The sequence below is a fragment of the Muscardinus avellanarius genome, assembly GCF_963383645.1.
Source record: "Muscardinus avellanarius genome assembly, chromosome: 12".
Lineage (NCBI taxonomy): Eukaryota > Metazoa > Chordata > Mammalia > Rodentia > Gliridae > Muscardinus > Muscardinus avellanarius.
Genome location: NC_137798.1, coordinates 12273019 through 12297539, shown reverse-complemented (window position 1 = coordinate 12297539; position 24521 = coordinate 12273019). Strand labels below are relative to the sequence as shown.

At 55.5% G+C, this 24521-nt stretch overlaps 1 protein-coding gene across 2 annotated transcripts; it reads right to left on the bottom strand.

The window, feature by feature from the left end:
- Positions 1–766: 766 nt before the first annotated feature.
- SHF (Src homology 2 domain containing F) lies at positions 767–23053 on the bottom strand (the record flags this gene model as incomplete). Of its 2 annotated transcripts, XM_080707971.1 has the most annotated exons (7): positions 767–953; positions 4575–4694; positions 4834–5005; positions 6013–6153; positions 7866–8072; positions 11491–11632; positions 22559–23053. In XM_080707971.1, the coding sequence occupies 7 exons, from the start codon at positions 23051–23053 to the stop codon at positions 767–769; spliced, it is 1464 nt and encodes a 487-aa protein (XP_080564097.1). The 2 variants fall into 2 exon arrangements, with proteins under 2 accessions (XP_080564097.1, XP_080564098.1); XM_080707972.1 differs by lacking the exon at positions 6013–6153.
- Positions 23054–24521: the final 1468 nt, after the last annotated feature.

Here is a 24521-nt window from a genome sequence, read left to right as displayed (position 1 = left end):
CCTCTTTGTCTCCGCGGCTCCCCTCCTCCCAGACGCAGGCTGTAGGCAGGAAATTGGCTGCGCTCCGGGCGCCGCGTGGCTGCCCTGGCCCAGGCGGGGGATGTTGTGACATCTCTTCAGAGAAGGGAACTTGATGCTTCCGAGCGCGCTTTTCACAGGCGGCCGGTGTCTGCTCCGGAGCTGATTTAAACAGAATCTGCTCCTCCCAGCCAGGCCGGGGTGGATGCACGCACGCACGCGCGGGGCAGAGCCTGTTTGTTTATTGCCTCTGGCCCGGGAATGCACGAGTTCCCTCCGGCCCTAGCCCTTCCCCAGCCTCCCCACCCCACAGACATCTCCATCCCCCGGTCTGCCTTCCCCAAGCCCCGCACCAGACTCTGGGCCGAGCCCTAGGGCGGCTTGGGAGTGGGGGGGGAGAAGGAGGCGGAGACATGGTCCGGCCTCTTCAGGCCTGCCTCACCCCGCACTGACCCAGTAGGGAGGGGTGCTTGTGATGGCAGTGGCCACCTTGTCCCTAGGGCCAGCAGTGGCTGGGCTGAACACTCCCCAGAGACAGGGACTCCGGGCCCCTCCTCCAGGGGCTGTCACTTCTCTCCAGGATTTCAACTCCAGCCACTTATTCAAAAGCCCCAGTAGGCCTTCCCCTGTACAATAAATTAAAGAATCTCCGCAGTCTACTAGATCCCAGGGGAAGGGGAGGAGGTTTGTGAAATGAGGTCCCAGGGAGGAGCCGGGCTGGGTCCATGGCAGCGCCCCGGCCTCCCATCTACAGAGTCCGGATGGCCACAGGGTAGAGCAGGGACATGTGCTCAGCCCCCTTAATGGGCAGCTTGCGGCTGGCGTAGTGGTGCACGATCTCAGGCACGCTGCTGAAGGGCGGGCTGTTCTGGCCCAGGACGTACTTGTGTTCCTTGGTCCGCGACAGCTTCATGTGCATAAAGCCCTGACTGCTCCTGGGAAGAGAAAGAGACCCAGGTTAGCGGGGGTCTCCTCGGTCCCCCACCTGGCCATCCAGCACCCTCCCCACTCCCACAGCAGATCTGAGGTTAGAGGTCCGCCCAGAACGCAGAGGGTAGCTCAGTGTCTTAAGCAGCATTAGGTATTTGTGGCGAGGATACTGGGTATACACGGTGAGTGTACACGGGTGGAAAGCTGAGCGGCATGCACCCCCAGCCCTTGGGACCCCAGCACCCCGCCTTCAGCCTAGGTAGTGGCCTGGTCTCTCTTTACCCCTCCTGAGCTGGGACAGGGTGGGACATCTCATCTCGCGTGGAGCCCTTTGGCCAGGGGGTGGGTGGGCACATGTGACAGCCAAGCTGGTCTCTCTCCCCCTTGCAATGACTGGGGGAGCCAGCAAGCTGACCTGGAAGTTCCCCCCACCCAAATCTGGGAATGCGCGACAGCCCCCTCCTAGGAACATCCCCTCCCTCCCCTATCTGCTGTCCGGGCCTTGGGCCAAGCCCTGGCTCATCCACCAGCCCTCCCCTGGCCTGGGATGACGTCACCTCCCGGCTTCAGCTCCAGGAGAAGAGGCTCTGCCCTCCCCGCACCCCCTCCCCGCACATCCAGGAAACCAGGGCTGCTGCTGCCTTAGAGCACTCGGGTGGGTAGTAAAAACCCAGGCTTGGTCTGAAACTCGCCCATGGGCAACAGGTAAGGAGAGTCTGGGGGAGCCCTGAAGCCTGGCTGCTGACCACAGCCCACTTGGAGACAAGGACAGGGCTAAGAGGCCAGTGCAGGAAGCAGGGCCTTCCCCCTGAGGCCCCACCCTTGAAAGGTGGGGCTGAAAACCCCAGGGCTCCCTCTCCTGCCTGGACCCCTTCACTAGGTCCCAGGTGAGAAGCAGGAAAGGCAGGCCGGGAGGCTGAAGCCAGGAAAGGAAGCCAGGGTTCTAACTCCATCCCTGCCCCTGCCCAGCGGCCCAGACCACAGAGCCTGCTAGGAGAAGGCTGGGCCCCCGGGCCGGGTGTGTGCCAGGGTGTGGAACCTCCAGCAGGACTGAGATAATGCCCGTGCTGACAGTGACCACACTGCCCTGGGGAAGGAGCCCAGGACCCCGCGGCGCATACAGCCCCGTGGGCAGTGGAGAGGGAGGGGGAGCGGAGGCTGTGGGCAGCAGCAACAGACCCGCCTCCCTTCACCTTCTCCCAGTTTAGGAACGGCCCCTCCCCCACAGTCCATGTAGGGGAACTGACTTCCAGAAAGCTGCACATTGTATTTGGCCAGGGTGCCCTCCTATCTTCATAACTGACCTCCAGTTCTATGGGTCCATTAGGACACAGCAAGGCCCTGGCCAGACCCTCGGGAGGCTGGGGTGGGACCAGCTGGGCCGCAGAGCCAGGGCTGGCAGGCTTTCTCTAAGCAAGCTGTTTAATTACCAGTGAAAGGCCTTCCATTAGGGAGAGAAGAGAAACCATAATTGTATTTCAGAGAAGCCATTTATATGCAAACGAAGCTGTGCCAGACAGATGCTGGAGAGGCCAGATCAGCCTGGGCTGGAGCAGGCCGGTTTCACTCCCCAGGCTAAGGCAGAGCCTGCTGGGCTCCACTCCTGCACAACCTGGTGTCTGCTCAAGTGTATGCCACCACACCCAGCCAAAAGTAAATAATTAACTAGCCTGTAATCCTAGTACCTGGGAGGCTGAGACAGGAGGATCTGAGTTCATGGCCAGCCCCAGCTATTTAGCGAACCCCCCCCCTCCACAACTTAGACGCTGTTTCAAAATAAAAATTAGGAAGCTGGGCGTGTTGGCGCACACTTATAATCCCAGCATTTGGGAGGCTGAGACAGGAGAATCACGGTTTGCTGACAGCCTCAGCTACTACTTTGCAACTCAGTGAGGCTGTTTCAAGATTAAGAATAAAAAATAAAGCTGGGCATGGTGGCACACACTGTAGTCCCAGCGCTTGGGAGGCTAAGACAGGAGGATCGCACAGGTTCAAAGCCAGCCTCAGCTACTGAGTGAGGCTCTGTTTCAAAATAAAATATATTTTTAAAAAATAGGTCTGGGAATATAGCCAGAGGTAGAAGGCCCTTGGGTTCCATCCCCAGTACAAAATAATAATAATAATTAATAATAATAATAATAATAATAAGGCTGGGAATGTACCTCAGAGATAGAATGCCCCTGGGTTCCATCCCCAGGGCTGGGGGTGGAGCTCAGAGATAGAATGCTCCTGGGTTCAACCCCCAGCACCACACACACACACACACACACACACACACACACACACACACATTTACCTGGCTGGGGTGGTTGGTTTGGAGCTACTTGGAATGCTCCATGAATTGTAACCATACTTTTAAAAGCCATATCCCACCTAAAGTTATGTAAATTTAAAAAAAAAAACTTTTTTGTGGTACTGAGAATTGAACCCAGAGGCATTCTACCTCCAAGTTATATTCCCAGCCCACTTTTATTTCTTATTTGGAAACAGAGTTTCACTAAGTTGCTGAGAGCCTCACTAAATTGCTGAGGCTGTCCTTGAACCTGTGTGATCCTCCTGTGTCTGCCTCCCAAGAGCTGGGACTATAAGCGTGTGCCACCACACCTGGTCCGCACTCGACTTTAAATCAAATTTTTGACAAATTGATTTTTCCAAAATGCTCCTTTGATTCTATGATCTGTGGATTCCTCAAACATAAAAGCCGAGCCGGGCGTGGTGGCACACTCTTGTAATCCCAGTATTTGGGAGGCTGAGACAGGAGGATCCTGGTTCAAGGCCAGCCTCAGCTACTCAGTGAGGCCCTCTGCAACTCAGTGAGACCCTGTTTCAAAATAAAAAATAGGAGCCGGGCGTGGTGGCGCACGCTTATAATCCCAGCATTTGGGAGGCTGAGACTGGAGTATCATGGTTCGCGGACAGCCTCAGCTATTTAGTGAGGCCCTTCACAACTCAGTGAGACCCTGTTTCAAAATAAAGAATAAAACATAGGGCTGGGGGTGGAGCTCAGAGGTCAAATGCCCCTGGGTTCCATCGCCAGACCCGCAAAAAACAAACAAATAAAATAAAAAATGGGGCTGGGGGTGTAGCTCGGAGGTAGAATGCCCCTAGTTCCATCCCCAGTACTGCAAACAAAACAAAACAAAAAGAAAAAAAAAAAAAAAGCTGGAAGAAATCTACAAGATAGCTTATTTTTTTTTTAGGGGGTCTTTTTTTTGTTTGTTTGTTTGGTCTTTCTTAACTGGGGATTGAACCCAGGGTGGTGCACTTGCCAGGCAAGTGCTTTGCCACTGAGCTACATCCCAGCCCAACCTACAATGACTCTTTCAGCAAAGGAAGAAGCTGAGGCCAGAGGGGTTAAGTGGCTTGCCTAGAGCATGCAGTCTAATCAAACCCCAAAATGGAACTCAAGTTAACTAATAATGGGCGGAAATTGAGATTAAAGGGGTCCCAGGCCACATGGATAGAAAGTGAGAGGGCCCTCCGTCCTTGAGCGGGGGCTGAGGCTCAGACCCCGTGCCCAGCAGTTACTTAGGGGGGGCGTGGACGTCCAGCCTGGCTGCGCACAAGGAGGGCAGGGTGGCCTCCTGCCCTGATGGCCGCTCCCACCCGCAGCCATCCCCACTCACTTGAGGGAGAGAGAGAAGTCATTCTTGCTGGTCTCGCTGTTGCGTACCAGGTAGCTGGCTTCTTTGCACAGCCGGAGCAGGTTCTCCGCGTCTGTTCGGCTGATGGCCCCGTGGTACCAGCTGAGGACGAGAAAGAGGAAGGGGGCATCTCTGCTGGGTCCCTCGCCGTCCGGGCCCACCCATTCTGGGTGCTCCCTGCAGGGACGCCAGTGCTGGAGGGCCAGGGAGCGAGGAGGTTCCCAGTTGGACAGACACTCACACCTGGTTTTCTAGAGGCAGTGCTGGATCTGTCCACTCCCCCAAGGGGCTGCTGGGCTCCAGGCCTAGGGGCTTGGCTGACTTGGGGTTCCCTGCAGAGAGTCGGGGAGGTAGCCGCCCCTTCTCCTCCCGGCCAGGTGACAGGCAGCTCTTCTCCGATCCTTCAAACTGGGCTGTAGAGAATGCAGTGGTCACACTCTGAGGACAGCACTGAGAGCCCTGCCCACTTCCTCCAGCCCCCAAAGGGATTCAAGGTCTGTTCTACGACAGGCTCTGGGCACGTGATCCTGGGTCTGTCCTGGGTGGTGGGGTGGGGTGCAGCCTCTAGGGCCACACGGGCCCACAAAAACCACTTCCCTCCCCCTCCCATCCCCCGCTGGTGGACGGCCTCGGCGTTGATAATATTGTTTCTTTCTCCTCCTCAGAGTTCATTACCGGTCTCCCCATCACCCTGCCAAGCCATTCTGCAGAAATGACTTATCGATCTGAGAACAATTATCCGATTCCCCCTGGTGCCATCCTGACAGGCTAATCCTGCCCGAACCGCCAGACAGCCGGCCCTCCCTTCCTGCCCCAAGGTCGCTGCCCACTGGCTCCCCTCCCCCACCCACAGGAGCCCAGGGGGTGGCGCTGCCCCCCCCCACCAGGCAGTCTGACAGCAGAGCCTGCTGACCACACGCACGCGTGACAGATGCCCTCCACCTGCATTCACAAGATACCCACAACTCCCGCATATAGGTACGGAGAGCTGCCCACCCCTGGGCACCACAGATGCCCACATGCGTACCTTGGGTGCCCGCCTCGCTCTCAGTTTGGGCTTTCTCCTTGGAGTACCTTTCAAGCCCTTATTGTCCTTCAGCCCCCAGATGCCAGCCCCCACCCAGGGGGACCTGCACCGCCAGGCAAGCTCTACCCAAGGAAGTGAATGGAAATTGTGAGTTTGGGTGGCCTGGTGGAAAATATGTTAGGAGGGGGTCTCCCTCCGGAGGTACCTTCCCCACGGCCTGGGGAGGGAGGGAACCTTGCCCCCTTCCCGGGGCCCTTATTTTGCCTGTTCCTGCTCCCTCCAAGGCAAGAGGGATTCCTCCTGGGTTGTCCAAACCTGCCCCAGCTCTTGGGAACTCCAGCCCAAGCCCACAGGGCTACAAGGAGAGGACGTCCCCCTGGCCCCAGGACCCACCGCTGCCATCCTCCAAGCCGGGCTCAGGGAGGGGCGAGGCTGGATCGGAGACGTCCCTGTCCCCGTCAGGCAGGGAGGGGCTGCTGTCCAGCTGTCCCACAGGCGGAGGCCAAGGTAGGTCTTTGATGACCTTAATGTCAACTGGAGCCAGCAGCAGAAGGAAGGAGAGAAACAGACGGCGACAGAGACAGAAAGAAGCAAGGTTGAGACATCAAAACCAGAGCTAGGATCTAGAACGGCCTAGAGCGGCAGAGGGGCAGGAGCAGAGGCAAGGGCGGCCAGCCAGGGGACAGGAGGCTCGCTCAGAGGGCTGGCTGGCAGAGAGGGAGGCCAGCCGGGGGCCCCTCTCAGGCTCAGGAAAAGAGGGAGAGTGGGATTAGGAGCTACCCCTCCCCCGCCTTCTCCCAGCCTGAGAATTCTTGGGTGGTGGGAATAAGGGACAATCTAGCCCCAAGTTCTCAAGAAAACTCATACTTGGGGGCAAATTTATTTTTATTGCTATACTGAGGATTGAACCCAGGGCCATTCTACCTCTGAGCTACACCCCTAGCCCTCTTTTTTCTTTCTTTTTTTTTTTTTTTTTTTTTTTTTTGGTGGTACTGGAGGTGGAACCCAGAGGCTTTCTACCTCCGGGCTATACCCCCAGACCTATTTTCTATTTTATTTGGAAACAGGGTCTCACTAAGTTGCTGAGAGCCTCAATAAGTAGCTGAGGCTGGCTTCGAACCTGCGCGATCCTCCTGTCTCAGCCTCCCAAGCACGGGGATTACAAGCGTGTGCCACCACGCCCGGCTCCTATTTTTTATTCTTTATATTGAAAAAGGGTCTCACTGAGTTGCAAAGGGCCTGAGTAGCTGAGGCTGTCCGCGAACCATGATCCTCCTGTCTCAGCCTCCCAAGTCCTGGGACTGCAAGTATGCGCCACCACACCTGGCTGTCTTTTGAAATTTAATACCCCCCCCCAAGCCCCACAGAGAGGGGTGCCAGCGGCAGCGGCTGCAGGGCTGCTAACGAGGTTTCCTAATGACGAGCATAGATTTTCCCATTAAGCAATCCAAACGCTATCGATTCTCCAAGGAGACTTCTGGAGATAAACGGCCCATCCTCGGTGGCGTATGCTTTACACGAAGCAAATGAGAGACCGTGGTTTTCCAGTCTGGCCGCCAGGGTGGGGAGGGCAGAGTGGAGGGCTTTGTCCAGCTCACGGAGGGGCATGGGGACCGGGGAGCAGGCGGAGCTCCAACGGCTCTGAGGAAATGAAAGCTCCCACCCTGCCTTGGGCTCCTGCTCTGCCCGCCTCGCGGGCAGCAAGCACTTTCCCTGGCAGACTTGGGCAGGGCGAGTGAGTGGTGAGGTGTGGCCAGGGAAGCCTGATCCTCATCTGGTGATTAGGAAATGTCTCCCTGTACATCTCCCCGAGGCCAGACATCTGGCTCTGACAAGTGCTGGGAGCCAAGGCCCTAGAATTCAGGCTACATACATATCTATTTTTATTGTTTGAAGTATTTAATGCCCTCTTTTGTTAAATGTATTTCACATATGCCACAAGGTTCATCAAATTTTGCATTGGAATCTCTTTATTTTTAAAGATACACAGTCCCCCAAGAAGGAAGTGGTCCAAGCCTCTTTCGTGGTCTCTGAGAGGCGGTGCTGCTGGGAATGCCTTCTTCTGTGCCCTGCGCCCACTCCCTGGCCTGCACAGTCCAGGTCCCCACGTTCTGTGGTATAGACTCTGCCCTGCCCGGGAGGCTCACTCCACCTCCCTGGGTTCCTGGGGCCTGCTCCTTCCATCCTGCGGAGCCCGGGGAGCTGTGCAGAGGCCCCAGTAGATCTGCCCTTTTGCCAAGACCCACCTGCGAAAGCTTTGGAAATGTGTTCCTTCTTCCACTCCCAGGGCTGGTCGTATTCCTCAGGGGGCCTCTCATCATCCTCTGGCAGGCGGGACTCTCGGGGCCAGGAGGCTCCTTCACCCTCTGGGGTTGCCCCTTCCTCCTCTGGCTCATAGGGTGTGTCATACAGAGGCAGGGGCTGAGACGCTGGCTCTTTGGAGCCTCGGATCTCTGCCAAGGAGAGCGGGAGAAGAGAGGTGTGAGCTGAGCCCCGTTGGCCAGGCCCACTCCGCCAGCAGCGCTCCTCCACCCTCAACCAAGCCTCCTTCGGAAGAGATGCTCTGGCTCTGGGGAACCTCGGGAGCCCTGCATCCTGGGTCCCTCACCCTCAAAACACTTCTGGGATGCTTGAGGCCTTGGGTTCAAACTCTGGAGCAAAAAGGAAAAAAGAAAGAAAGAAAGAAAGAAAGAAAGAAAGAAAGAAAGAAAGAAAGAAAGAAAGAAAGAAAGAAAAAGGGGGAACTCCCCCAAACCAAACAGTTCTAGGATTCTGTGTGTGTGTGTTACTGGGGGTGGAACCCAGGGGCTTTTCTACCTCCGGGCTATACTCCCAGACCTATTTTATACTTTATTTGGAAACAGGGTCTCACTGAGTTGCTGAGAGCCTCACTCAGTAGCTGAGGCTGGCTTCGAACCTGTGCGCTCCTCCTGCCTCTGCCTCCTAAGAGCTGGGATTACATAAGCGTGTGCCCACGCCCGGCTTATGTATCTCCTTTTCATTGTCCAGCTCTTTTTATTTCCTCTTGTCCCAGATGATGTGGTTTCACCATCAGGGAATCTTTCTTTGTTGCTTGGACGCTGCTGACCAAGCCCTCTGTGAAACTTTCCCCTTTAGCAAGTCAGCTTCATGGACCATCTTCTCCCGAGTGGCCCCCCTTGGACTCACTCTTCTGGATCCTCTCTTGGCCTCCATTCCCCATGGCCAGGTCTTACTTTTTTCTCCCTACCCTTCTTCTTCAACTACTTGGTTCGTCTCACAGCACCCACTGCATCTGTATTCCCAGTCATGTTCCCATGACATGTTTCCCTTTGACATCATTGTTTCAAATTCACCATCTTCTAAGCCGGGCGTGGTGGCGCACACTTGTAATCCCAGCATTCGGGAGGCTGAGACAGGAGGATCACAGTTTGCGGCCAGCCTCAGCTACTTAGTGAGGCCCTTTGCAATTCAGTGAGACTCTGTTTCAGAATAAAGAATAAAAAGTAGGGCTGAGAGTGTAGCTCGGAGGTAGAATGCCCCTGGGTTCCATCCCCAGACCCGCAAAAAACAAACAACAGAAACAAAAAAATTCACCACCTTCTCCAAAACTTAGCGGTCCTCTTTGAGGGACTGCCGACCCCTCGGAAAAATCTGATTTTAACTGCTATGAAGCTACTCTCCAGGAAAATGTGCACTTACATTTTCACATGTAAATCCCCAGCATTCGTGCTCACACCCTTATCACCTGAAAGGGGAGCCGCCCTCTTACTTTCTCCATTTCCAGCCACTACACTATTTGCCTTGGACCTGACCCTACTTCGTTCTCCGAGCAGCATCTGTTCATGGCTGATAGCTGCTCTCACCCTCATCTCTGCATCTGCAGACTGCGGTCAGGGCAAATCTCCCCTTCACAGGCTCATGTTTCCAGGGCTCTGTGGAATAAGGCTCCGGGGAGACCACCCTGAGGGCTCTCCATCACCTCGGTCCTTCTCTTCCAAGGAGCAGCCTATCTGATTGGCCAGCACGGGCTCACCCTCCTTCTCAGATCTGCCTTCTTGCAGAGACAACATTCTGGCTCTTTCTCCTCCATGCAGCATATGGCATGGCCTGCCCTGGTGCAAAGGCTACAGATGCCCTGTGTTTCCCAGGTCAGAGTGGGGAAGTTTCACTCTGTGGTAAAGCACTAAGAAGCCCATGGTAGTGACATGGCTAAGACTCTGTCAGCAATGAACTTTATCAGTAATACAGTTGACATTTTAATCTCCATCTGTCCACTTCCTTATTTGACAATTATTTCCAAGTTCAGGAAAGGAAGAAAAAAAAAAACCATAATTATTGGCTTCTTAAAACCCCAACAAGCTGGGCGTGGTGGGCACGCTTGTAATTCCAACATTTGGGAGGCTGAGACAGGAGGATTGTGGTTCATGGACAGCCTCGGCTACTCAGTGAGGCCCTCTGCAACTCAGTGAGACCCTGTTTCAAAATAAAGAATAACAAATAGGGCTGGGAGTGTCACTTGGAGGTAGAAGGCCTCTGGGTTCCCTTCCTAGTACTGGAAAAAAAAAAACCAATTTCCACAACAGCCTGGCTAACTCAACTTCCTGATGTCCAGCTCCTCTAGTCCATTCTGCACATCAAAGCTTCAGTAATCCTTTTAAACGCCATGTTTAAAACTGGGCGTGGTGTCACACACTTGTAATCCCAGCATTTGGAAGGATCACAGGTTTGCAGCCAGCCTCAGCTACTACTTAGCGAGACCCTGTTTCAAAGTAAAGAATAAAAATAGGACTTGGAGTATATCTCAGAGGTAAAATACTGCTGGGGTCAAGCCCCAGTACCCCCCCCCCCCGCACACACACAAAAGAAAAAGAAAAAAAAAAAGAAAAGAAAAGAAAGAAAGAAAAAAACTCTGGGAATAAGGACCAGAAATCTGTATGTTGACAGAAGCCAAAATAATTTTGATGTACACTGAAATTTAGGGCCCACTGTCAAAGTAATTTACATACCATACAATTTATCCATAAGTGTACAACTCAAGCCAGGCGTGGTGGCGCACGCTTGTAATCCCAGCATTCAGGAGGCTGAAGCTGGAGGATTGCGGTTCGCGGACAGCCTCAGCTACTTAGTGAGGCCCTCTGCAACTCAGTGAGACCCGGTTTCAAAATAAAGAATAAAAAATAGGGCAGGAGGTGTAGCTCGGAGGTAGAATGCCCCTGGGTTCAATTCTCAGTACCCCCCCCCTAAAAAAATGCCGTATTTATTCTGTTTCCTGCTTAAGAATTTATAATGACTATCCTCCTCCGATTGGATCAAGTGTGAACACCTCGTCCCACCCTGAAGCACTGCACTATCCCCTGCCGTCTCTCTTGCCATCTCTGCCTGCCTGGGCCTTGGCTGAGACTGGGTTGCCCCGTCCTTCTCCCTGGTCACTCCCGCCCAGACTCCTCCCCGGGGTCCTCTCTCGCCCTCTGCTCCCCACGGCCAGGCGTGACTCATCTCTCCCTACCCTAACTCTGAGAACCACTCATCCAGCCTCAGGACTCTATCTCCCCTCCCAGTCACTTTTCTAATTGTCATAGAGACGTTTCAATTTGATACAGCGTTGCTTCATACTCAACCTCTTCCCCAGCTCTGGATTTCTGTTTTTGGATCCTTGCCCTGGCCTACACCACCTTGTATTCCTATTTTGGATGTTTCGATTTGGCCTTCCTTGTCACGACCTTCTGGGGCAAGTGATACCGCTCCTTCTCCAAGACACTGTTTTGGTGGCCGTGGCCATCCTCCCGGGGACCTGGCTTTCTCCCTATTTTCTAGGAACCAGGGACTCAGTCCTCAGGGCCTGGTCTGCAGAGCCAGGCCGCGGGAGCACCTCCTCTCCCCATCACTCACCTGCCATCATCTTTTGGGCCTCATAGGGCTCCATGTAGCCATCATTCTCAGGGGCCTTCTCGGGGACTCCTGAAGCTCCTGCTGAACCTTCACCGGTTTCCTGAATGTCAAATGGGTCCGCGTAGTCTTCTAGGATCGCCAGCTGTGAGAGAGGGGGACGGAGAGGGGCTACAGACACCCGGGAGGCGGCCGGCTTCTCCACACGCGTCCTCCTAGCTGTCAAGGTGGTAGGTCTCCCTTTTCTGCTGATTGTGCCCTAAACCGGCAGGGATGAGGTTACTGGGCCTTGGGGCCTGCCTCCGGGTCCAAGAACCCACAGCAGGTGGTTCAACAGAAGGAAGCGATTCAGAGAACTGGTTCTGAAGGTGTGGCAAGACTTTAAAGAGCAAGCAGGGAACAATGAGCTAGTCAATGGCCCCTGCTACGCCCGCACTTCCAGATGCTGAGCAAATAGAGGCCGCCAGCCCGAGGAGGGAAGGCCAAGCCTCACTCTGCCAGGGTGCTGCTGCTTGAATCTTCACAAGGTCTCCCTCACGCGAGCACTACTGCTCCATGCGAGGAAGGAACCGGAGGCCCTGGGCAGGTAGGGAGCATCATGCCGACCCTGCCCTTGGAACCGGAACCCATCCCCTTAGTTCAAAAGAGCCGCCAACCTGACACCAGGGGCATCTCACCTGACCCCGGAAAGGGGACGCCTTGGGGCAGTCCCAAAGCTCTGCTGAAATGCCCTTGGCTCCTGGAGGAGAGGGACAGGAGAGGCCGCACCTTAGCCTCCGTCCCATGACACCCCTCCCCCACACAAGTGGCTCATGGCCACCCCTGTCCCTGCTCCCCATTGAAGCGGAGGGAACCACAAGCCACACACCCTGCCGAGGCGCCCAAGTGCTCAGGGTGGGGCGCAGCTGAGGACAATGGATCCTTTCTCCATCCTGGGCACAGGGTTTTCCCAGGGGACCTGGGAGGTGGCCCTGGGGCCTGCGGTGGAGCCAGTCCCGCCTCTCCCCACATCACAGTCCAGGCTTCGCTTCCGAGCTGGAGGAGGGCCATGGGAGCCAGCTGGGCTGGGAGGCCATAGGGTGACTGCCCGGCCCTGGGTGCAGGGATCTGGGAATGGGGAGCTCGCAAGGCAGAGATGGAGAGGAAACACCCCACCTCAGGGATCCTGTGGGCCCGGTCCCCTGGCCCTCCAGCAGGTGTGTCCCCGCGAGGACGTCCCCTCCAGTCATCCTCGGGTCTCCTGCCTCTATCTCATTCCAGTGAAGCACCCCCTCTTTTTGGCAGTACTGAGGGTTGAACCCAGGGCTGTTGTACCTCCAAGCTATACCCTCAGCCCTATTTTTGTGTGTGTATGTGTGGGTGGTGCTGGGGATTGAACCCAGAGGCATTCTACCTCCAAGGTATGCACGCCCAGCCCAATTCTTTATTCTTTATTTTGAAACTGGGTCTCATTAAATTGTGAAGGGCCTCACTAAGCAGCTGAGGCTGGCCACGAACCTGTGATCCTCCTGTCTCAGCCCCCCAAGTACTGGGATTACAAGCGTGCACCACCATGCCCAGCTCCCAGCCCTATTTTTAATTCTTGATTTTGAAACAGGGCCTCACTAAGTTGCAGAGGGCCTCACTAAGTTGCAGAGGGCCTCACTTAAGCAGCTGAGACCGGCTGAGAACCTGTGATCCTCCTGTCTCAGCCTCCCAAGTACTGGGATTACAATCGAGCGCCACCACGCCCGGCCTCAGTCAAGCCCATCCTGACCTCCCTTGAGCTCCCACCGGCTGTGGGCAGCCACCCTCTCACATCACCCATCACCACCGCTGGACCATCCGCTGGCCTGAGCCCTCTACCACCTTTCTCTCTGGCTCCAATGAACACCTGGCACACGGCAGGCCCTAGGGAAATGTTTCCACTCCATCACTACCCCTCTCCCTCTCAGCCCTTCACCCCTAAGTTCTCCAGAAAGTAGAGGAAAAAAATCCACTTCACCCCCACCCTTCCCCTTGACCAAGGGGGCTCTGAGCCAGCCCACGGTTGAACCCTCCAGCCAGCACCCGGCCTCACGGCAAAGCAGCAGCTACTCAACAGTGCCAGCCGCCTGACGCGTCATCCTCCAAGCTTACAACAGCTCTCTGGTGCGTTAGGAAAAAGTCCAAAGCTAAGGGAGGTTGAAAGAGGCTGAACACTCCACTTCTCTCTCTGTTTTCTCTCTACCCACCTTGGATGTAGTCTCTGAAAGATCTGTGCTTTTTCTTTCTTTTTCTTCTTCTTTTTTTTTTTTTTTTCCAGTACTGGGATGGAACCCAGGGACATTCTACCTCTGAGCTACACCCTCAGCCCCATTTTATTTTTATTTCATTTGTTGCAGTACCAGGGATTGAACCCAGGGCATTCTATCTCCAAGCTGCACCCCCCAGCCCTATATTTTATTCTTTATTTTGAAACAGGGTCTCACTGAGTTGCGGAGGGCCTCACTAAGTAGCTGAGGCTGTCCTTGAACCGCGATCCTCCTGTCTCAGCCTCCTGAATGCTGGGATCACACGCGTGTGCCACCACGTCCAGCTAACTCGGCTTTTTCTTTAGGCTCGATCACCTTCCCGTTCCTTCTGGGGTGGCCAATTCTTACTCCTTTTCTTTCTTCAGAAAGCCCTTCCATATGCCCCTGGTCTGCTGCGGTGTCTGCTGGACTATTATACTGCGGGATAACTTTATTGGATGTGTTCCTGAAGACGGGGAGCTTCCTGAGGGCAGGACCCATGTTTTACTGCTAAATGCCAGTGCCTGAGAACTCTTAGTAATGGTCTGTTAAACCCATTCACATAAAACAGGAAGAACGGACAATGGGACACTCTTCCTTGTTCTTCCAGAAAGGAGAGGAAGCATGCTTGGGGTGGGGGCACAGAGGAGGACTGAGTCTTTCCAAGCAAGGTTGCATCCTTAGAAGCTGCTCAGTGAGCAGAGGCCCCTAGTCCAAGCCCCAGGGCCCCTCCCGCACCTCTGCAGGGCCCCTCTCCCCTCCCTCAGCGAGCCCAGCCAGGCTACAGCACGGAGCCCTGGGCTGGAGCCTGCAGCTGGGACCCCTCCCTGGCCAGCGTGGGCCTGCCCAGCGCCAGCCCACAGTGCCTGTGGCAACCAGGTGGCGGCTCAATGGCTCCTCTGTTCCCCGCCTGGCTCCACACCTTGTTCCAGGAAAGCCCCAGCCCCCCACCCTGGGCTGGGGTGCCCGGAGGAGCTGCCCACAGGGCTCAGAAAGGGGAGTGATGGGTGCCCACCCAGAGTGCTGAGGCTCCAGGCAGAGCCCAGGCCGGCTTTCCCAGTGCTTCTGGGCCTGTGCCGAAGACAAAGTGCTCAGCCAGAGCTGCCCCTAAGGACTTCTGACACCTCTGACCTCCCACAATTTCTTGTTTGTGGTCCCTCCGGTGGGCCCACATTCAACCCAAGGCTGGGCACACAGTATCTTTTTTTTTGGTGGTACTGGGGATGGAACCCAGGGGCATTCTACCTCTGAGCTACACCTCCAGCCCTATTTTTTAGTCTTTTTGTTTTTGAAACAGTCTCACTGAGTTGCAGAGGGCCTCACTAAGTAGCTGAGGCTGCCTGTGAACCGTGATCCTCCAGTCTCAGCCTCCCGAGTGCTGGGATGACAAGCATGCACCACCACGCCTGGCTTCACGGGTGCATACTTCCTGACCTCTGGAGGGACACCAACTTTCAGGGCCCCATTCACTTGGACTTCTGACAGATGGCAGTGTCCGCAGCACAGGGCTCTCCGGTGAATGTGCGAAGCTTCTGGCTCCAGAGCAAATGGGCAGAACTGTCAGCCAAGGGCTTCGGGAAAGGGCCCTGACACTGCACTCATGTTTACTTAGCCATATCCTCAGGTACAGACAGAAGGTTGCTGAAATAGTTCCAAGCTCTTAGGTGAAGTCTCTGCTCCCTAAGAGCCCCGATCCCCCGGCCTCCCACCTCCGGCAGGCTGTCTCCAAGAGCCTGCTGCTTGTCTGCCCTTCCCCAGCAGCCCACGCCTCTCCTGGGGTAGCTAGCAGGCCCGCCATCTGGCTTGCCTTCCACTCTGTAGCTGGTCCAGCAACATGTTCTGGCCCCGACCCTTAGGGATGCAGGGCTGAGTCCAAGGTTGAACAAGCCGGACATTTATTTTGGGGTGATGACTCTGTAAAGTCCTGCAACTCATTTCCTCCATTTCTTTATTTTTTTATGACACTTTCACTTTATTTTATTTACTTATTTACTTATTTACTTATTTACTTATTTTTGCAGTACTGGGTATAGAACCCAGGGCCATTCTACCGCCAAGCCACACTCTCAGCCCTTTTTTTTTTTTTGCGGTATTTGGGATGGAACCTTGGTCATTCTACCTCCGAGCTACACCCTCAGCCCTATATTTTTAATTTTTTGGTGGTACTGGGGTTCCTGGAAACCCTTTTACCTCCAGGCTACACTCCCAGACCTATTTTTTATATTTTTATTTGGAAACAGGGTCTCTTAAGCCAGCACGGCTGGCTTCGAACCTGCTTGATCCTCCTGTGGGGGTTACAAGCATGCACCACCACGCCCGGCTAAACCCTCTTTTTTATTCTTTATTTTGAAAGAGTCTCACTGGGTTGCAGAGGACCTCACTAAGTAGCTGAGGCTGTCAGCAAACTGCAATCCCCGTCTCATCCTCCCAAATGCTGGGATTACAAGCGTGCGCCACCACCCCTGGCTTTCATTCTTTATTTTGAAACCGTTTCTGAGTTGCAAAGGGCCCCACTAAATAACTGAGTCTGGCTGCGAACTCCGATCCTCCGGTCTCAGCCTCCCGAATGCTGGGATTATAAACATGCACCACCATGTTGGGCCTCCTCCACTTCTTTGGCTTACATTTCATGTCTGAAAACCTCTGTGGTTTTCAGTTGTTTGATGAGTGTGGTAAGATAGTACCTATCGATCTCTGAGGATAGGGAAGGCGGAAATAAACTTGTGATAGTTCATGCCCACCTTGGGCTGGCATGAGGTGAGTGGTGAACGTGAGTTCTGATGACAGCCTTTCATATTCAGGTGTTAAGGCCTCCGTCTAGGTGCCGTGCAGGGTGCTCAGCTTGACAGCAGCAGAGCAAGACTGGCACCCTGATCTCCTGACTCCCAGGGCCTGGCCACAGACTTTCCAAAAACCTGAGAAATGCAGCATGTACTCTTCCCTACCTATAGACGTATTTACTTGTTTACTTATTTATTTTTGCAGTACTGGGGACTGAACCAGGAGCATTCTACCTCCAAGCCATACCCTCAGCCCAATTTTATTCTTTTATTTTCAAACAGGGTCTCACTGAGTTGCAGAGGGCTTCACTTAGTAGCTGAGGCTGGCCGCGAACCTGTGATCCTCCTGTCTCAGCCTCCCAAGTACTGGGATCACGAGCATGAGCCACCATATCCGGCTTAAACTTTAATTTAAAATTTAGGGGCTGGGCATAGCACAATGTAGAGTACTTGCCTAGCATTGCAAGGCCCCAGGTTCAATTTTAGCTTTGAGAAACCGGTTTAATTTTGTTGAATCCAGTATTTCCCTCAAGCGTTTAACCATGGAAGCCCTCTGTCACTGAAAATCTCTTAACCAATCAATTTGGTTACCTCTCCCTAAATCAAACTTTTTGTACCCAACATCTCTACTTCTTGGAATGCCCTCTTCTATATTACCTTTCGGGGAAACAAACTCCTTCAACACAAAACCAGTTTGTTATTTTCTCTTTCTTGTAATTACAAGAACAAAGCCATGCCTATTAAACATGCAAACATCACAGGTGTATGGCCAAGGCCACCCTCTTGTAAGACCTCACACATGGGCGGCCAGTGATGATCCTCAGCATTCAGGAAATGGTGAATTTGGCAAAAATATGGCCCTCACACGTTTTCTAAACATCTCTCTTCTCTTGCTCAGGAAATGTTTTAGGAACACTTCCTCCCGCTAGGAACCTGGTGGTACCTGCGGAAGGCCCAGGATTAGCAATCTGTCTGGAATCAGACTGCCAGGCTATGAACTTCGCTTCTGCCTGTCTGTCTGTCTGTCTTTGTGTGTGTGTGTGTGTGTGTGTGTGTGTGTGTGTGTGTGTGTGTGTGTGTTACTGGGAAGGGAACCCAGGGACATTCTACCTCTGAGCTACACCCCCAGCCCTATTTTTTATTCTTCACATTGAAACAGGGTCTCACTAGGTTGCAGAGGCCTTGCTAAGTAGCTGAGGCTGGCTGCGACCCTGCGACCCTCCTGTCTCAGCCTCCCTAGTACTGGGATTACAAGTGTGCACCACCAGACCCGGCTCCTTGTTCTCTACTTTCTAACTGAAAAATAATGCACTCAACCTTCCTGCGGTTCAGTTTCCCCGTATATAACCCCGGGCCAGTAACAAAAGCTTCCTTACAAGGTTGTTGTAAGGATCCCTTAGCCTAACACATATGCGCTGCTTCAAAAATGGCACCAGGCCCACGACAGGTGCTCAGAAAATTCAGCCGTGATATTATTGAAGATGAAAAGAGCTGGGTGTGGTGGTGCATGCTTGCAATCCCAGTACTTGTGAGGCTTGTGGCGGGAGGATTATAGGTTCAACGTCAGCTTCAGCAACTTAGTGAGGCCCTCTACAACTTACTGAGGCCCTCCACAACTTAGGGAGACCCTGTTTCCAAATATAAAATAAGATAGGGCTTGGGGTGTAGTCCAGAGGTAGCAGCCCATAAGTTTTGTTCCTACTACCACAAAAAATAAAATAAAATTAAATAAATAAATAAAACTTTTAGAAGCCAGGTGTGGTAGCGCACGCTTGTAATCCCAGCATTCGGGAGATTGAGACCAGAGATCGCGGTTCGCGGACAGCCTCAGCTACTCGGTGAGGCTCTCTGCAACTTAGTGAGACCCTGTTTCAGAATAAAGAATAAAAAACAGGGCAGGGGGTATAGCTTGGAGGTAAAATGCCCCCGAGTTCCATCCCAAGACCAGGAAAAAAAAAAGGAAAACAACTTTTGGGACCTCTGGGAGCTCACACTGAGAGACACACGTCAAACCTAACAAAGTGAGGTGCTTGGTGGTGCTCTGGGGAGAGCCCAGAGGCCCCCAGCATGCAGAGTTTTGGCCCCACCTTTGCTTTCACACATGTTTGGCTGGTTCTGGGAGGTTGAGGGTAACTGGAGTATGCGGCAGGTTCTCTTCTAAGCCACTGACCCCAGCCAGAGCATGCTCAGCCTACCAGCTCCCCACACCCCTTCCGGCTCGCCAAGGTCCCAGCTGCTCCTAGCTCCCAAGAGGCAGAGCCAGGGCTGAGGTGTGACTGCCTCACTCACTGGCCAGGCCAGCCAGTGCAGATGTCTTCCAGACAGACGGAGGGCTACGGCATGAGGTAGGGGTACTGGGTAGAGTCACAGGTCAGCCACACCAGGTCCCTGTAGCCCAAAGGCCTCAGTCCTCCTCCAAGCACCAATAGCATAGACATCTGGTCATGACCATAGAGAGCTGTGTAAGCAGTCCAAAAGGTTCCTCAACCCAGTCCCCTTCCTTCTCTTCCCTTCCCATGACTTTTCTCTTCCCTCTATCTCCATGAGAGAAGCCTGCAAGGTAAGCAGATCAGACCTCCAGACTGTGGATTCCATACGGAAGTTAATTAAAAGCCAGGCATGGTGGTGCAAGCCTGGAATCCCAGTACTTGGAGGCTGAGACAGGAGGGTTGTGGGTTGGAGGCCAGCTCAGCAATTTAGCAAGACTCCGTTTCAAAAAAGGAAGGGAGGGGACTGGGGTGTATTTCAGAGGTAAAATACTGCTGGGCTCAATCCCCAGTACCAAAAAACAAAGAGCCGGGCGTGTTGGCACACACTTGTCATCCCAGTACTTGGGAGGCTGAGACAGGAGGACCGCAGGTTCGTGGCCAGCCTCAGCTACTTAGTGAGGCCTTCTGCAACTTAGTGAGACCCTGCTTCAAAATAAAGAATAAAATAAATAGGGCTGGGGGGGGGTAGTTCAGAGGTAGAATGCCCCTGGGTTCCATCTCCAGCACTACAAAAAAACAAAACAAACAAACAAACAAAATCAAACTTGAAAAAGGCAAGGGCCAGGTGTTCTGGGCACTGTGTCCAGTATCACCTAATGTGACTAAGGTTCCTCCACCTGCCTGTTCGCTCTTCTCCAAAGGGTCCTAGAGGACCCAAGTCCATGGCTATCTTCTGTGAGGTACATCTCAAGGTTCCTGGGAGAGGGCTATAAATTCTAACCAGAATCTGAAAACTGCCAACCTTTCCCTCAGTAAAATGGGAAATATTTGCAAACAATTTCGGGAAGTCCCCAAACCCGGGTCCTCCTCCAGCACCTAAGGATAAGAGCCCTGGCTCCCGTCCAGGGCCTAACTGTCTAACTGCCATGCTACTCCCCCACCAACCCAGACATCTTGGCATCACGGAGGACACCGTGCAGCTGGTCATGGGCAGCTCCATCCAATCAGGGCGCCGTTCCTCTATCCTTCCCCTTCCCTAATTTTGCCAGAGCGCAGCCTAGAGGCAGGACAGGGCCGCCCCGTGTGAGAGTGAACACTTCCTGGCCAGATGGTGAGCTGGCCTGCCCAGTGCAGGGTGCCTCTCCTGCTGCTCCCACACCTGCCTCGCAGGTTTGCCCAGATGGCCACCCTGGCACCCCTGCCAACTGCCACAGTGGGTCTCAGGGTGGTCGGCCGGCAGTCAGAGCCCCGCGCACAGAGGAAGAGGGCTAATGGCTCTGAGCCCCTGGATTTCGCAGAGTCCTGTCCAGGTCCCTGTTTTCTCAGGCCCAGACACTCACCGGGCTCCTTTCTCCTCTGCTTCTCTGGTCTGTCACATAAACACCTCCCGCTTCATCAGACCTCACAGTCCAGCCCCTCTCTGGGGTTCTGCTCCCTCCCCACCCCCAACCAGTCAGTGGACACTGGGCTTTGGGAGGGGAGAAGCGGGTCAATCCAGTGTAGTCTCTATCTCTGCCCTGGAGACCCTGAAGCAACAAGCCACGGGGCCCTGCAGAGTAGAGAAGGAGAAAGCAGCTACCCCACAGAAACACCGGCTCCTCAGGGGCAGCACACCATCCAGAGCCAGCATCCTGCATGAGCTGGGTGGGTTGTATCCCCTGGGAGGCCCAAGGGGTGCCTGGACACCTGGCTTTAGGGCTTGGACACCTTGTTTGGGCTTTCCTAGGGGAAGACTCTGAGATCCCCTGAACTCTGTTCCTAAAGGAATGGGAGCTGTTTTCTCTGAATGGTGAGAAGCCCTAGGTCAGGACCCAGGCAGCTCCAATGGCACCCTGGATCCTTCTCCTCACACCCACTAAAGAAACCAGAGATCGTGTGACTCCTGGGAGAGCCTGCTGGGTTTCATTCCTGTCCCTACAAGTTGACAAAGGAGTCAGACACCCACATCCCCCAGAGATGGACAGTCCACAGACCCCAGAGCTGACCCAAGCTGAGGTGCCAAGGAGCAACTCCGGGTCTGTCCGTATGGCTGCGTGGTGCAGCCCCTCCTTGCGAGTCTTTGGGAACCTGTGCAAGGCCTTGACTCTCAGGACACCTCCATCACCATTCAGGACACATTCACTGTGTCAGACACTCGGACATTAGGTAGGGGGACACTGTCCATGTCCTGGAGGAACCGCAGCTCAGCGGGCAGCCTGTTAGGTCATTCTAAGCCACTGCGGAGAGGAGATGGGCCAAGGGCTGCCTGGGCCCCTGTGCCAACAGGCAGTGGTCAGAGAGGAGGAGACTAAGAAGTGATCGGTGGTGAAAACAAGGCCTAGCACTCTCTTCTGCCTGCCTCACCGCCACCAGCAGCACCACCACATCCCACAGCAGAGAGATAATTAGGAAGGAGACACTGCCGGAGAAGGCCCCTGGAACCTTCCTCTGCAGATGGCTGGGCCCCATGGCAGGAGAACACTATTCACCTTTTATTCACCTTTAGGTATCTCTCTCTCTCTCTCTCTCTCTCTCTCTCTCTCTCTCTCTCTCTCCCTTAAAGCCTCAATCCTGGAGCCAGTGGATTCAGACAGCAACTTTGCGCTCCAATTAAATGAAAATGTTCTCCTCCGCTAAGAAAAGGGGACTGTGTCCCAGAGCTGAGTTCTGGGCTGCAGGAAGGGCAACAGGACCCCCCTGGGGGCGGGGGGCTTGCTCTCAGAATGTCCCAGGATTTAGGGGTAGAGGGGCCTGGCTTTCAGCTGTCACTCAGCCAGGAGGGATGAGGCTGCCCGGCGCTGGGGGGGGGGAGGGGCGCTGAGACTGGGGATGCCCAGGAGAACAGCGACGCCCCCTCCTCCTCCTCCGAGTGCCTGCAGACCCACGAAATGCTGGAATCGCTCTCAGAATGGGCTGGGTAAAGGGGGGCCAAGAGGGGGAGGAATGATCTCAATCTCAGCCCCACCTGGGCAACAGGTCTTGACTGCAGACTGTCTGTCCTAGGGTAAGCCTGGACTCCGGAGGTTCACATCCTTGGGGCACCATGCCTGACCTGGCCTCCCCCACTCGGCTTCAAGCCCACCGCAAAGGGAAAGGGAAAGGCCCCTCTGGCTGTGTTCACAAGGAGAAACCCCAGCCCTCACCCCGTTTCGGGGGCTCCAGCACCTGCAAGGATGCTAGTAGCTGGGGCTCGGGAGGGCGCGAGGCGGGGCGGGAGGAGGCCGGCTGGGGACGCTTTGTGCGGGTCCTGCTCCAGGGGAAGTGTCAGAGATCAAAGGGCAGTGCGCGCTGCTCGCAGAGGGCAGAGAGGCCGTAGGCCAGCGAGGGGGAGGGTGTGCTCCCCAATTCCCGTTAGAGAAAAGGCTTCTGGATCGGGAGGGGGGGCTGCGAAGCCAAGCACGGAACCCAGGAGGGGGGAAAGCCAGGATCCAGGCGGAGAGTTGGGGCTCTCGCCTCAAGATTAGTCGGTCGGAAATCTAAACAAAGGTGGGCTAAGATTCTGGGCGCCCGAGGTCAAGGAATAAGCTTGCGTCCCCAGGAACCGTGACAGCGGGACGCCCGGCCGGGTCACCTTTGTCCGTCTCGCAACCTCCAGACCCCCGACCACCTCCCCTCGCGGCCAGGTACTCACCCTATCGCTGCTGGCTGGGGGTCCCGAGATCCCCTCCGGCGGGGGCGCCGGGGGCCCGGGGGTCTCGACCCGAATGAGGCGGTGCGGGGGCGAGCCGTGGCGCGGGGGCGGCGTGGGGCCCGGGGCTGCCGGGGCGGCCAGGGCGGCCGAGCCCGACGACCCCCCGGAGTAGGGGTCTTCAAAGTCGCGCTCCCGCTGCAGCCGGTAGGCGGCCAGGATGTCCGGGGGCGGCGCGGGGGGCGCGGCCGGGGAGGGCGCCGGGGGGCGGTAGTCGGGCTCCGGGGGCGCCGGCTTGCCGCCCCCTCCTCCGCCGCCCCCTCCGCGGAAGCCCAGATGCTCCCGGAGCCACTTGGCGACCCCACCGCTGCCGCCGCCGCCGGGGCCGGCTCCCGCGCTTCCCGCGCCCCGGCGGGAGCCCCCCGGGCCGCCCCCAGCGCCGCCCTGCGCCCGCGGCCCGGGGCCGGAGCCCGCGGGAGGAGCTCCGCTCAGCAGCATGGGGCCCGCCGGACTGAGCGGGGCGCGCCGCGGCCGGCGGGGGCGTGGCTTCCTCGGGGGCGTGGCTACGCCGCGGCGGGGCGGGGCTAGGCTGTAACAAGGGAGGGGCGGGGCTCCGCGGTCTTTGGGCTCGCCGTCCCTCGGCCCAGAGCACAGGTTGGGGTGCCGGCTCCCCGCCTCTGGGTGCGCGGGAAGTGCAGTGGGCGACCGCGGGGCCGGGACCGACTCGCGCCGAGGGCGGATCGTCCCCGTGTGCACCCCACTGTGCCCTCTGGGGCGCGCACCCACCCCCGTCGGTGCCCCTTCCCCCGCTCCCAGCTGGTGCAGCAGCCTCCAGCCCCTCGGACCCCTGCGTTCCTCACCCACCTCCCCCTAAAGCCTCACCAACTGCGGAACCACGTTCCGGAAAGAAAATCTAGGGCGGGGTAGCGAACAGGCTGCCCCCCCCCCACCGGGATCCCCAGGTACGTGGTCCTAGGACATTGCTCCAAACGCACAAACCCGAATCTACGATGCTTTCCGACCCACAGACTGCTCACCTGACGTCCAGTCAGCTCCCCAGTGACAGACACCCGCTTCTCCGGCGTGGTGTCGACACATGCCCTCCCCACGTGCAAACGCCCCCCACCACCCCCAGGCGCACCTGCGGGGAGCGGGCCCACCCGCCCGACGCCGGCGCGCACCCGCTGCAATCCTGCAGCCACATCCCGGGTTCCATTGTCAATCAGATCCGTGACGGAATGGAAACAGACAAGTCAATAAATCAAGTCTAGAAGCAGTTCCAATGTTGTCTATCACAAACCCGGGATCCTCCCGAGGCTCGGATGCCCAAGTGCTAGGCATTTTCATCTTAGGAATGAAGCCAAGTCCTCACCAGCCCCAGGAGTGTTGTACTCTGAAAATAACATGTTCTTTCTTTCTTTTTTTCTTTTCCCCTCAACATTTGCTTTTGCCTCTGCGAGTCTGCCCTTTGGGGGAGCGAGGAGCCAGGTGCGGCCCCGAGGGAAGAGACTCGGAAGTGGAGGGCGAAGGCTAGGATGGGAAAACCGCGAATCTCCTAGGATCCCCAGGGCCATGGGTCTCAAAATATTTGTTAAATTCCTACTTTGTCCTGTGCGTGTGTGTGTGTGTGTGTGTGTGTGTGTGTGTGTGTGTGTGTGCACGCATGCACACGCGTGCGTATATGCTTCTCAAACTTCAATGTGAGCCCGAGTCTCCTGGGATCTTGTTAAATTGCAGGTTCCGATTCTGTAGATGTGCTGGGGCACAATCCCAGACTTGGCAGTTCTAAGGGGCTCCCACGTGATACAAATGTGCTGCCCCCCCCCCCTAAGTACACTGTGAGTAGCAGGGCTATAAAAAGATACTGAAAAGTCTGATATCCTGCCTGGTTAATGAAGTACGATGGAAAATATGTGTCTGCTGTCTTTCGCTCGTCCTTCTTTCCTTCCTTTTTTCGTTTCTTTGT